Source organism: Mustela lutreola, chromosome 8, assembly GCF_030435805.1.
Source record: "Mustela lutreola isolate mMusLut2 chromosome 8, mMusLut2.pri, whole genome shotgun sequence".
In the NCBI taxonomy this organism is placed as follows: Eukaryota; Metazoa; Chordata; class Mammalia; order Carnivora; family Mustelidae; genus Mustela; species Mustela lutreola.
Window position 1 is genome coordinate 93,152,463 of NC_081297.1, and position 13,811 is coordinate 93,166,273.

Consider the following 13,811-nt stretch of genomic DNA (forward strand, 5'->3'; position numbering starts at 1 on the left):
GGCCCACCAGACTCCAAGTCCAGATCCTAGTAGGCCTTGAAAATCACCTTTCTTTGAAGTAGCCAGGTGATCTGTTTTATCTAAACTCAAGAGTTTCACCTTTTCTTACCCTCCACTTCTTTGGAACTGAATCACTGAGCCAGACAAGGGTGTTCTATCCTGAGATCGGTGCAAATTCTTAAGTTCGGTATCTTGAACATTTCACTGGATTTGCAAGCAAAACCACCATTCTGTACTATGGCATAGTCATGTCACAAGTAACTTGTCCTAATTTAATGTGGCATTTTAATTGAGCCTGAGAGGATTAAGTTCCTATCTCAGCACACCTCGTGCTTACACTGCCTGCCTGCCTAGCAAAGAGGAGGGTGTGAGGGGTTCACTGTGAAAATTCATCTGTGGAGGCATCTGTGAAGCAGGAGATAAAGATAATGAGTAGTAAGCACACACACACACACACACACACACACGCGCAACCAATATGTACTTTGGGTCTTGATGGAGTGCACACTAACCTTATTCAACACATAATTCTTGAGTCTCCATTTCACTTTTACTGTGTCAAATAACCAATGTCAAAATGACCTCCAAGCAAACAAAACACCTCTGCTCTTTGTGGAACAGTGGGTGAGCTGCAGAGGAAGGTGAGAAAAGGCCAGCTAGAATGTTCTGCACAGATGAACTGGGTTCTCCCCAACCCCACCTCCACTTCCTCTTTTCTTTTCTCATTTCAGAGGCTTCTTTAAATAAAGGAGCATTCGAGTCATTGAATTAGGAAGAGGCCTCAGAGGTCCTTCTAAGGCAATGATTTCATTTTGCAGAGGACAAAATTGGAGTGCAGAGAGGTTCAGGGACTTGTGCAAGAGTACACGGAACAGAGTGGCCCTGAAACCCTCTCTATGTGATGCCTCCCTGCCTCCAAGCCCGCAGAGGCTTGCAAAGAAGCACATTTCCTACTACCTGTGCACCCTCAGGATAGATTCCCAATATGACTAATGGGTTCTATAATTTCATTTTTACTTCTTACTTAAGACAGCTGGAGCAACAGAGCATAGCACCTGCAAGCCAGACAAGATGGCGGAGATGGCAATTCTGCTCCTTATGCAATAGGTCTTCTTCCGCAAGCTTCTCATCTGAGCTTCAGCTTCCTAACCTGTAGAAGAGCATGATGACCATGCCCGCCCCCGAGGCTGTAGTGAGGAGTGATGAGCTAGTCCTCAGGACAGCATTTAGCGTTATGTATGATAACTATTATAATTATCATCATCATTGTTCTTTGGATGATACTCGAAGGTAGTTGTAGAATTTCCATAAAATGCCCATTCTCCCTTTTCTAGGCATATGCCACTGTAAAATGAGGGGATAAAGAGAGAAGACTGATATGTGTGGTTAGTATACACATAGTTTACATGTATATTTATATATTCACATGTATAACAACCACATAGTTTGGGAAATCATTATCAAACTCCGTAAGCCATGATAGCTGAGGCATTGGCAGAATCCATGGTTCTTCAGAGATGAACTGTGAAATTAAAAATGCTTTTCTTTTGGGACTTCAGACAAATTTGAGATAATGAAACAAAAATTGGGTAAGTCTCTTCTGTACACAAGTGAAATAAGGTAATTGAATGTGTGCAACTCAGCTGATGAATGTCCGTAGGGCAGAACGAATCTACAGATGGAGAACTTAGAAAGGGAAAGCACCTAGAGGTGGTCTGCTCCAACCCCCAAACCTCAAGAGAAGGAGAATAAGCACTACAGTGGGTAAACCAGTTGCTCAGGGTGTGACAGCTGATTAGTAGCCAAGCCAGAACCAACACCTGTGCATGGTGAGAACTAGTTCAATGAAGAGATAATTATCCAAAATCAGGTAGATTGACCTCAGAACTCTTTCCCTCAAGAGCTGTGCCCTACGCACCTTTGCTACTCTGCCAGGCTGAGTGTTCATATTCTCTCAAATACAGATGTTACCTGATATCTCCTGCTTTTTCATATCTAGCATTTGGGGTTTGATAGACATGATCCTTGGCTGGAAGCTAGTATGGGTCACTGATGCTGCCAGGCCTCCAAAAGGAAAAAGATTCCACTGTAACAGTCAACTCTCTGCTTCATGTTTCCAAGAAGTCACAGTTTCAAGGTCATGTTTCTAATCTTGGACTCTAGTAAAGTCTATGAGCCTCTGGATTGCATAAAGCATCTCATGGACATATTCTTTTTTTCCTTTTATGATGATTGTGACTTTCACCAGATCTTTAAAAAGATGTGTAATTTCCAAAAAGATTTAAGAATCATCAGTCAAACCATGGTGGTTGTCCATCCCACAGCTCCTTCTCCACTTTGGAGAGTAACTTAATTATCATTAAGTGGTAAAGCACTGAGCCTTATAAAGAGCAGGTTCTCACCAAGTATTATGCTTTAAAGAAACTTTCCTTGAGAATTGCTTTTCCAGTTCCTTATTTGTTGTATTACTATGTTTTCATCTTTTTCTAGTCTGCTTTCCAGATTGAGCTGGTTTGGGGTCATTCGGCTTCATATCATTTTTTCATATGCTATATATTTAAATCAAATTATTTTAATGTGGTCCTGAATTTCCTTCTCTTTACTGCAACAATTTTATATAGAATCTCATGTTATCTTCTGCTTTTACCTGTCTTTTAAATAAATTTACATTTCACTTGTATGAACCAATTATTGTATATCTGTTTCTAATGAATCAAGGAAATTTAGAATTGACAGAAGTCTCAGAATTACTAATAAGCATATCAAGATCTAGATGACTGAGAAATTGGCTTGCCAATGATCCCACAGATGTTGTTGAATCCTGTCTTAGATCATGTCTTTATCTTTTTCTCCCTATCTTTCTCTCTCCCTATCCTTTCAAAATTGAAATTTCAGGGTGCAAAATAACAATTTCCTGCAGGTTATGGAAATCACCGTCAACTAGGTAATGGGTGGGTGCGATGTTATCTTCTGATGGTCAGACTTCAAGCAGATGACTTGTTAGAACCAAGCAATATATTCCAGAGTCCTAAGAGGGTAAAGACATCCTCATGTATAGATAGGTTTCCTGATGATCTGTTCACACATATTTTTTTGAAGATTTTATTTATTTATTTGAAAGAGAAGTAGGAGGAGGAAGAGAGCAGGAGGGAGAGAGACAAGAAGATTCTGCACTGAACGTGGAGCCAGACGTAAGGCTTGATCCCAGGATCCTGACATCATAATCTGAGCCAAAACTAAGAGTCAGACACTTAACTGAGTCACTCAGGCATCCCTGTCTACATATATGTTGTGTGATGTCCACTCTGGGTATCTGGTCAGATTCCTGGGTGTCACCAAAGGAGAACCTCTCTCTTCTGACTAATCTCATCTGGCTGCTCTTCATCTGCCCCTTATTGATTGTCCTCAAGCTACCCACAACCCATTGCATTCTTTATTATTTCTTCATTATTTTTCCAACCAGTTAATTCACTTTCCCTGAGTGTTGTTTGGAATATGAGTTGAGCTGGTCATGATGTTTATTATGCTGTTCTTGAGAGGCTCAGTTATGAATGGGGTTGAGTTTTCTGCTGAGACAAGAGTTGCCATAGGAACAAACCTGCATGCTTCCTTCCTGCACAGGAAGTGGACCTGGGCATTGCAATGCTATTTGCAGACTTGATCAAGCTCATGGTGTTTGGCTTGTTATTTTGTTAGAAGAGGATTGATGAGCCAAGAGATAGCATTTCTTTTTACTCTCTGTCTTTTCCTTCTTTTTCTGTTAAAATTGTTTTTGTTTGACTTTACTTCCAATTATTTTTCTTTCTGATGCCAGTGATGGAAACTTTGAAACTCAAAACCACAGCTGATTTTGGCCAGAGATAGCTTCACCCCCTGGGGGACTTGACAGAGGTTTGCAGAGTCACTGAAGATGAGATGTGCTAGATATTGTCTAGAGTTGTGCCACTTAGGAACAATGTAGTCTTTAACCAAAGGCAGGGAGGACACTCTTGAGGGAGGACTACAGGAAATCAGGAAATTATCTCCTTGCCCAAATACCTCCCATGTTTCCCCAAATAGCTCCATTGCTGCAAGCCACAGTCCTGAAATTCTTTCAGTAGAGACTTCTTCCTCTTTATTAAGACACTGCAATTCATCCAGCTATGAAAATTTGGGCATTTCTCTTAACCTCTGAGTTTTAGTTTTCTTGATAATTCCATAATGGGTTAGAATATCTCACCTCTATGGTTTCATTCTGCTCTGAAAATCTCTGACTATACATGGCCTAAAATGAGTAATTTTTAAACTCATTATTCAGTCACTAACAAGTGTGAATCATTTTATTAGAATCTCCCCCTCAATATTTTAACACACAGCAAGTAAATGTAGATAATGAGAGAAGAAGACAGGCTCCAGGGTATGCCAAGGTGAGGACTTAGAGCATAAAATAACTAGTCTTCTGACAAGGGTAGGGAGATACCAAAAGGGAAAGGGACCAGAAAAGGGAGATCAGTGATAGATAAAAGTAAAATAAAGACAGGCTAACCCTTCCCATTTTGTCTGAAGGAATTTAAAGAGTCTTTTGTTATTTTTATGTCATTTCAAAGGAACAGAAGATCTTTAGATATAAAGACAAATAAACCATGAGGGTTTATAAAATGCCTAAACTATTCAATTATGGGAGATTCAAGAGAAGCACAGAACCTAGTGCCTGCTGCCCTCAGGGATTTATTAGCACTGTTGGATGGGAACTGTTCAGACACCTCAGGCAGGTATCATGGCAGTCTACAGCATTGCTTGACTTACCTTTGAAGTATCTCAGGAGTTCAGGGAAGGATTCAGTTAATGGGAAGAAGCCAACCATTTCTTTGGTTCCATGTGTTTTGAGACCATCACAACAGGGATGGTACAATGCTAAGAACTTGGACACTAGAGGAATGGCTGGATTTAGAGTGTAGTTATTCCTATAATTGTTTGAACTGGGGCTATCTGTTCATTATTTGGGACTGTTTGTGTTAATGTTGTTTCATTTGTACATTATTCACAAATGAGCTATTTCTTTCTGGTCCATTTATTCGATGAATAAGAGTTAATTGGCCACAGTACAGAGAAATTCAGGAAGGTCAGAGAAAAGACTAACAGCATTATATGCTCATTGCATGAAAAATAAAGAGATTAAACTAGGAAAAAATATCCTGGAAAATCACTGACGATTACAGAAGCCCATTATGGCCAGGATGGTGCTACCAGCAGCCCCACAAACCTTTTCCATATCCACTGACTTTTGACTAATGGACTATCATCCTCTCTCTCTCTCTCTCTCACTCTCTCTCTCTCTCTGAAATAGATCACAATGACTGAAAAGGATGCAGAAACACACCTGGAGGAGGATGTTGATGAGCTGGACAGCAAGCTCAATTACAAGCCTCCACCTCAGAAGTCCCTGAAAGAACTACAGGAGATGGACAAAGATGATGAAAGTCTAATCAAGTATAAGAAAACACTCCTGGGGGATGGCCCTGTGGTGGCAGGTGTGTGGAGAGGCATGGGGGGCAGGTGGAAGACATACATTTCAGCAACTCAGGAGCAGGTGCAGAAGAAAGACTACCCAGTGGTTGCCAGGGCTAAGCAAGTGAGGCACAATCTCTATATGCCGCATAAAGTTACAGACCATAGGATGAAGTATTTTGGGGAGATACAGCACAAGTCAGCATGGAAATAGGCAAAAATTACATATGGGGATGATTTAGAAAGAACCCCAGACTCCCACTTAGAATTGTATTCTCTCCACGCTCTCATATTTTCTCTCCTTCCTCTTTCTCTTCCTCACTCCTCCCTTGCCTACCCATTCATCTCTTCCACAGACACAACAGCAGACTAAGATAGAGAGGGGCAGTGCCATTGAGCAGAGGAACTTGACCACAGCCACCCAGGAAATGTTTGCTGCTGATAACAAGGTGGACCTCTGAGTCCCAGAAGCAGAACTAGCACCACTCTAATTTATAAGGCCATCGAGACCAGCATGGGGAACCTGCCACTTCCCTTTCTATTTCCACTCCAGACAGAGATACCACTTTTCTTCTTATGTTCCCGCTCTCCCACTTAAAATGTCCACATACACTGTACCTACGTGTCTCTTCCCTAGGCTTACATTCTTTTTTGAATCCTGCAGACCCAACAGCTCCCAATGTCACGGTCACCCGGCTTACCCTAGTTTGTGAGAGCGCCCCAGGACCCATCACCATGGACCTCACTGGTAAGTGGGCACAACTGTTCTGTTCCAAGAGGCCTAGTGATATCACGGGGAAAACTTAGTCTCTGCCCCTCTCCTGGCAAAAGGAAGCACTAGTAAGGGGAATCCCAGATACAAAAATGCTGAGACCAGTTCACAAACCATTGCTCTCCTGGTACACAGTATTTACCACACTTGATGAAAAGCCCACTCTCTGTCTTTATTTAACTGAAGACGGGGCAGTCATAAGTAGTGGGTCTATTTACTTGTATCATCAGATTTACCTCTGATTTTTATCTCCATGCAGCAACAGGGGAGTTATTATTCATGTAAAATGACTGTGATGGAAATATTACAAAGCAAGTTGTATACTTCTGAAATGTAATATTTATACATTTTAAACATCAGAGAATATTGATCTTATATCAACTAGAGAAATTCCATGAAGGCAAAAAGCCATCTAAAAATCTTTTAATTAGTGCTGGGAATTCCACTATTAAATACATACTAGTTTAGCTTAAAGCTCTGATTCTTGTAGAAGGGACTTCCCTCACTAAACATGTACAAATTAAGATGTTATTTCCTGGGGTGCCTGGGTGGCTCAGTCGGTTAAGCGTCTGCCTTCTCCTCAGGTCATGATCCAGGAGTCCTGGGATTGAGCCCTGTGTGGGGCTCCCTGCTCCCCGGGAGCCTGCTCCTCCCTCCCTTCCACTCCCCCTGTTTGTACTCTCTCTCTCTGCGCCTCCCCCCCACAAAAAATTATTTCCTTTCCCCTTATTGTGACAATGGTCAAGTCCTTTCCTGACACTTGACTCTTGAGGATATAGAGCTGAGAAGGTGGGAATTATAGGGGAAATCTGTATCTGAGAGGAATGAGGAAAAGGGCCGCAGAGTCAAGAGGTTGGAGGCATCCAAGGCAGCAATTCAGGGGAAAAAAAAAAATGATTCCTGGATTCAAAAGGTGAACTCATGAGACAGAGCGAATGTGACTCCAGAAGGGTAGGCTCAGCAGCTAGGTGATTCCCCTCTCACAGCGCACATCCACTCTTTACCTTATATGGCTTTATTTGTCTGAAGGAGGAAATCAGAGGCTGAGAAGACACACTTCCCCTTCAACTGAAATCATTACAGCAGACACAAATTCACCTACCCCCACATTCTAGCATCTCTCTAGGAGAATACCTCTCTCTCTCTCTCTTTCTCTCACCAGGACTCAGGCCTCTTCCTGTGTGAAATTGTGTAACGCTAGCAGGTACAACCGTTAATTTGTGAGATGAGGTCTGAATTAGCGCTCAGGAAATCTAAGGGCCTGACCACATTACAGGGAAAACTCAGTCTCCTTCACTTTCCCACCATCAGGATGCCCAAATTTGGTTTTCTATCACCAAGAAGTTCCTGAGGTGAATCCCAGCATAAACACACACACACACACACACACACACACACACACATAATACACATATAGTTTGTGTAGAAAATATATACTATATATTATAAGTGTATAATATCATACATACTATATGTATATAGTGTGTATATGTACACAAATATGCATTATATATACATATAATAAACATATAATCATATATAAAATATATATTATATACATATAATATACATACATACTATATACATAGTGTGTGCATGTATATATATACACACACAGAATATATGTGTATATAATACACATAATATATACTGTATATAAAAATATATGGCATATTATATACATACTATATGCACATAGTGTATGTGTAGATATATAGATATAGATATACTTCACACACATATATATGGCATGAAGCACATGCACAGAGCTATACAAAACACACACACATGCACAGACACACACACATATACATTCACCCCAGAATGTCAGATGATACAGGATCACACTTGGAGAAGAACAGAGAGTGATTACCTCTCTAAGCAGAATACAGAATTAGAGTCAGATCCTGGTGGATGGAGCTAGAAAATCCTAAAGCTTTTATCACTTAAGAGACTTTCCTTAAGAAAAATAATATGAGATTACATATGCAAATATAAAGTACAAAAGTGAATATATATTTAGAATGTTAAAAGGGAGCCAAAACAGGTAAATTTTTTAAAGCTAGGAAATGGCACAAACATCACCAAATCTACAAGAACAAATAGCTAGTGCTCTTACATAATATTTTTCTTTATTTATTGAGGGGTAGGGACACATTCTTTAATCATTTTTTTGTTTGGCCATGTATGTCATATCATTTTCAACAGAGAAAATAGAAAGGTAATTTAGATTTTCCTCTAGGGTGGCTGATTAAAACTTGTTTTTATTATTGACTATTTGAAAAGACATTGTCAGGGCGGCTGATTGAGCACACATCCCTCAGACATGATTTGTCATGATTTCAAGCCCATGCTGGGCATGGAAACTACTTTAAAAAAAAAAGAAAGACATTGTCACGCATAACTCGTTGCTGATAATACCTTGTATATTTTAGGGTTGTCATCAAATTTGGGGGAGAAAGTGCTATCCCAGTTTTTTTCATATATACCTGTAAGATTTCAGGCATTGCAAGTATGTGTGTGTGTGTGAGTCTGTATGTATGTGTGCGTGTGTGTGCACACGTGTGTGTGTGTGTGTGTAAACTCTAATATTTTTTGAATTAAGGGCCATGTGGACCATGTTATTCTGACAGGCGCAGCAAACAGCTCTGGAGTTTAAACTCCCATCATCTCCTTGTGTTTCTCCTTCTGAGGAGAATAAACTCTTTCTAAATCTACTTCTACAGGGGATCTTGAAGCTCTCAAAAAAGAAACTTTTGTGCTAAAGGAGGGTGTTGAATACAGAGTCAAAATTCACTTCAAAGTAAGTATCTTGCCACATATGTTTTTATAAAGTGTGCATTCTTCCTATAATCAGAGAAAGAAAAAATCAAACGTCTTGCATTATCATGTTGTCACTGTTTTTGTTTCTTTTTTTTTCCTCTGGATCTGGACTGCCTTCTCCCCAACTCTGAGCTCTATCTTTTGAGGCCCACCCCTGCTTCATGCCTTTTCCCTACCAGGACCCTCTCCTGAACTCTTCGTGGATCACTTAGCCAACAGAACCCCTCTTTCTACGAACTCCGAAAGCTCCCAACCATAAGCACACCCTGCTTTATATTGTACCATTTTTGCCATTTCTTCCTTGTACTGCCCAAGTACCCTGAGAAAGGGGAAGATTATATTCTCTTCTTTCCAACATTTTACACAAAACTTTGTAAGTGATATTCTGTGAATATGTGAAATTAACATATTAACATATTAACATTTCATTCCTGTGAAATTAACACAGGAATGAATCGATTAATAGTAAGAAAGAGAACCATTAGAGCCTCAGTTCTAAATGCTCAGTGAGGATATATATCCAGAGAGTGTGGGCCGTGGTCAACAACGGGGAATTACAATTATAGTTTTGGAAAGGGCAAGACTAAACAGGAGATAAATTGACATATAATGAATACACACATACCCCAGTGAGCAGCCAAAAGCAAAAAGAAAAATAATCTTGGCTGAAACCAAGTAAGTCAGAAATGTACTGTTTGCTCTTAATTGCCTGTATTTGCCTTGGTTGCCCTTCTCGGCCATATCCTTCAAGGTGCTTCAGGGCCACCAAGGAAGACTCCATCTGCCCTCTGTGTCTGAACACTGGGCTCTTCTTTGCCCCTAGTGCAGGGTTGATTCAGGATCTAGGAACAATCCCTATATATCACACATAAATAGGCCTCAAAATAATTTGATTCTGAAAATTTTTATTGATGCCTACTCTGTAATACATACTGAGCTACGCTTCACTTGCTTGTTTTCTATATATTTATTATTGAAGCCCTTGAGCGTTTGATGTTGCATCCAAATATGCCTAGAATTGTATGCAAGGCATTGTATCTAAATATGCTTAGAATGCATTACGCATTAGCTGAATTTTTAATTATTAATGCTACTACCTTAATTTATCATTCTGGTAAGCCGGTTTGTACCAAGTGAAACAGAAGAGGTAAATTTTAATGGGAATAAGAACAGAAGGAAATGTCTGGGGCATGGGCTTCAGCTATGGGTGGGAAGGCCGAAGAGAATGCAGTGGTCGGTATTACATATCAGGGTGATGGAGGAGGGGGCACAGAAAGGGGTTTTCAAGTCCTATCTGCTGCAGAGGCTTAACATTTTCTCACACAAGAGAAAAACCACTCTCTCTGTGTAACCCACACAAAGTTTAACCAACCTGTCCCATGTCCCAGCATAGAGCTACCATTAGCAGAAACGCCAACCCCAAACTGGAAATAACTGAGAGGCAATTTAAATCTTTAGTGACATCTGTTGAAAAACACCCAAGAAGGTTTGTTTTAATAACCACAGGAACACATCCTAAGATCCTCTTGCATCGTCTCTTTCTGAACTGTGCTCCGTGTTCTTCTCTTTCTCCGCCCCCCTCCTCCAAAAGCTTCATGCTTCTCTCCAAAACCTGGGATGTCCACCTTTCTGGTTTGTTCACCTTTTCCTTCTGCCTCCCAAGGAAATGTAATATCTTTGACTTCCACAGGCTTCTTCCTCCTGGGATGAGGGGAAGCAATGGGGAGGGACTTTCAGATGGAGGAAGAGAATATTCGTTTTTTTCTCTTACCCATCTCAAATACATTTATATTAAATGAACCCTCAGGGTACCCAGGTGACTCAATAGATTAAGCATCCAACTCTTGATTTCAGCTCAGATCAGGACCTCAGGGTCCTGAGATCAAGCCCCATGTCAAATCCCAGGCTGGACATGGAGCCTGCTTAAGATTCTCTCCCTCTGATACCACCTTACACCAGTTAGAATGGCAAAAAAATGACAAGGCAATAAACAACAAGTGTTGAAGAGGTGGAGAAAAGAGAAACCTCTTACACTGTTGATGGGAATGCAAGGCAGTACAGCCACTTTGGAAAACAGTGTGGAGGTTTCTCGAAAAGTTAAAAATAGAACTCCCCTATGACCCAGTGATTGTCCTACTGGGTATTTACCCCAAAGATACAGATGTAGTGAAAAGAAGGGCTACATAGACCCCAATGTCCATAACAGCAATGTTCACAATAGCCACACTGTGGAAAGAGACAAGATGCCCTTCAACAGACAAATGGATAAAGATGTGGTCCATATGCATTTGGAATATTACACAGCCATCACAAAGGATGAATACCCAACTTTTGTATCAACATGGACGGGACTGGAGGAGATTATGCTGAGTGAAATAAGTCAAGCAGAGAAAGTCAATTATCATATGGTTCCGCTTATTTGTGGACCATAAAGAATAGCATGGAGGTCATCAGGAGAAGGAAGGAAAAAATGAAGGGGGGGAATCAGAGGGGGAGATGAAATCACAAGAGACTATGGAGTCTGGGAAACAAACTGAGGGTTTTAGAAGGGAGATGGGTGAAGGGATGGGTATTAAGGAGGGTATGGATTGCATAGAGCACTGGGTGTTACACACAAACAATGAATCATAGAACAATACATCAAAAACTAATGATGGACTGTATGGTGACTAACATAATTAAAAAAAAAAAAGATTCTTTCCCTCTTCCTCTGCCCCTCCCAATTCTATAAATCCCTCTATGGAACAGCAGAAAAACAGCGGACTCTGATTTGAAGTCCTTATTGCTGAGTAGCAATCACCATTCCTATTTTTCAGACTTTTTGCTACCAGACCACATCTCCCATGAGGCCCAAAGGAAGAGCTTAGAGACTTCTAGAAAAATGCATTCACTTTTTTCTATAGGCATGAGCCACATCTGGCAGAGCGGTCAAAAAGTTTGGGTGTCATTTTTAGCACCATTTCTTCAATGAAGCTATTTTCATTCTGCTTTTTGACAGATGCATACCATAGATTCTATGGAGTGACAGTCTCAAACCTTAGCTGGCCGTGCTCACTGCTGTGACGCCTTATCGCCAACACAATGAAATATAGCACTGAGAAATCGGTTTAATTACTCTGTTCGAGACAAAAAGGCAGCCATAATTACTGTGGGGAGAAATTATTTAAAGATGCTTTCATTCTTCATCTTGGAGAACAATTCACCAGGCTTTCCATCTACTGACACAATGTCCACTTTGTTTGTATAAACACGAGCACTGTATAAAATTAATGGACAACAAGTTCAGTCCTAGGTACAATGAATCATGGAAAAACAAAGTGCTTGGCTGTGTATATTTGAAAGGCTTGGGGAAGTGGTGACATCTCAGAAAACATCTGCAAAGAACAGCCATCCAAAATGCTTGCCAGACACAAATGGATTTCACCCATTATTTATTTGCAGGGAGGATGTTTCTGTGGGGCAGAACCTCCTCATCTTTAGACTCCAATCTCAGCAACATTAGGGGCACAACCCTCTTCTAGACATGATTTTCCATTACAGCTTTGCTCCTTGTTGTTTGTTTTTCATGCTAGGTGGATCATTTCTGAGGTTAGGGCTTTTGGGCACTCACAGAACATTTTCCATTGGTACCTTTGTAGCTTTTCCTAAAACAGGGACGGTGTTCTGGCCAGTAGTATTGGGAAGGGGAGGCTCAAGACCATTCTTTGGACCTTTAGAGGAAGGAGAATTGTAATGAAGAATATCGAGACAGTGTTTTATTTAAGCACCCCCTTCCCCCCCCAAGAAAACAGCACAGTATTCAATGATTAAAACCAGATTGGCAATGTTGACTCTTGGGACCTCCTCTCTCTAATCTCTGTTTCGCTGCCCACACTAAATGATAATAGTAACACTTACTCTGAACTAAATCTTAACCTTCTTTCATCCTCAAAGAAGACTCAGCTAGATAGGGTAAGCATGAAAGAAAAGGGAGAAATGAGAGACCGTTTTTAATCTGAATTGCTTGGATCCTTCCCACCTACAGGTGAACAGGGATATTGTGTCGGGTCTGAAATATGTTCAGCATACCTACCGGACTGGGGTGAAAGGTAAGGGACCCACACTTCACACTGTCCCAAACTCTGTCCCCCACTGATACTTAAACTTCTTCTTTTTAAAAATTTTAGTCACAGACTCATTTAAGAACCTGACAAAAAGCTTTGAACTCTCCCCCTAGGAAAGAGCACACGTATACTTCTGTCTAGACACTAATGGCAAATCCTACATTCAGAGATCTAGTTTAGACTGGGTCAGCCACTAACCTTTAGTCTTAGGCTTCTGTGATTTATTATTCACAAAGGGGAAGAGTAACCAAGATAAATTTGGATAAAAATGGAGTCTATTAAAAAAACTCTCAAAAGTTAAAAAAAAAATAGTTCAGAGGTATAAACCTAAGGGTCAGCAAAATCCAAGACTGGAAGTTTCTATGGTTCTATCCAGTGGTGTGTGTGCTTTGGGGGAATAAGAGTTGGAAGTAGCATGTGGGCAGATGTGGAGTGATGATGGGGGAGCAAGGAGCAGCACCTAATTTTTAAAACAAAGAAACAGAATTCCTTCTAGAATTAAGAAAAGCTATGAGGGAGACATAACACAGCATTATCTGGTCTTCAGTTGCCCTTGACAAGTTGTACCTAAACTGTATGTGCCTTGGGGAACTGCCTTCAGTTTCCTTCCAACGCTACGCGCAGGG

At 40.7% G+C, this 13,811-nt stretch overlaps 1 protein-coding gene across 1 annotated transcript in view; it reads left to right on the top strand.

The window, feature by feature from the left end:
• Positions 1-13,811, top strand: part of ARHGDIB (Rho GDP dissociation inhibitor beta) — a 36,097-nt gene that overhangs the window by 19,985 nt on the left and 2,301 nt on the right. The window contains exons 3-6 of the mRNA XM_059185973.1: positions 5,327-5,510; positions 6,152-6,235; positions 8,986-9,062; positions 13,107-13,170. Coding sequence (XP_059041956.1) covers positions 5,333-5,510; positions 6,152-6,235; positions 8,986-9,062; positions 13,107-13,170 — 403 coding nt within the window. The 5' untranslated portion in view covers positions 5,327-5,332. The remainder of the gene's footprint in view (positions 1-5,326; positions 5,511-6,151; positions 6,236-8,985; positions 9,063-13,106; positions 13,171-13,811) is intronic.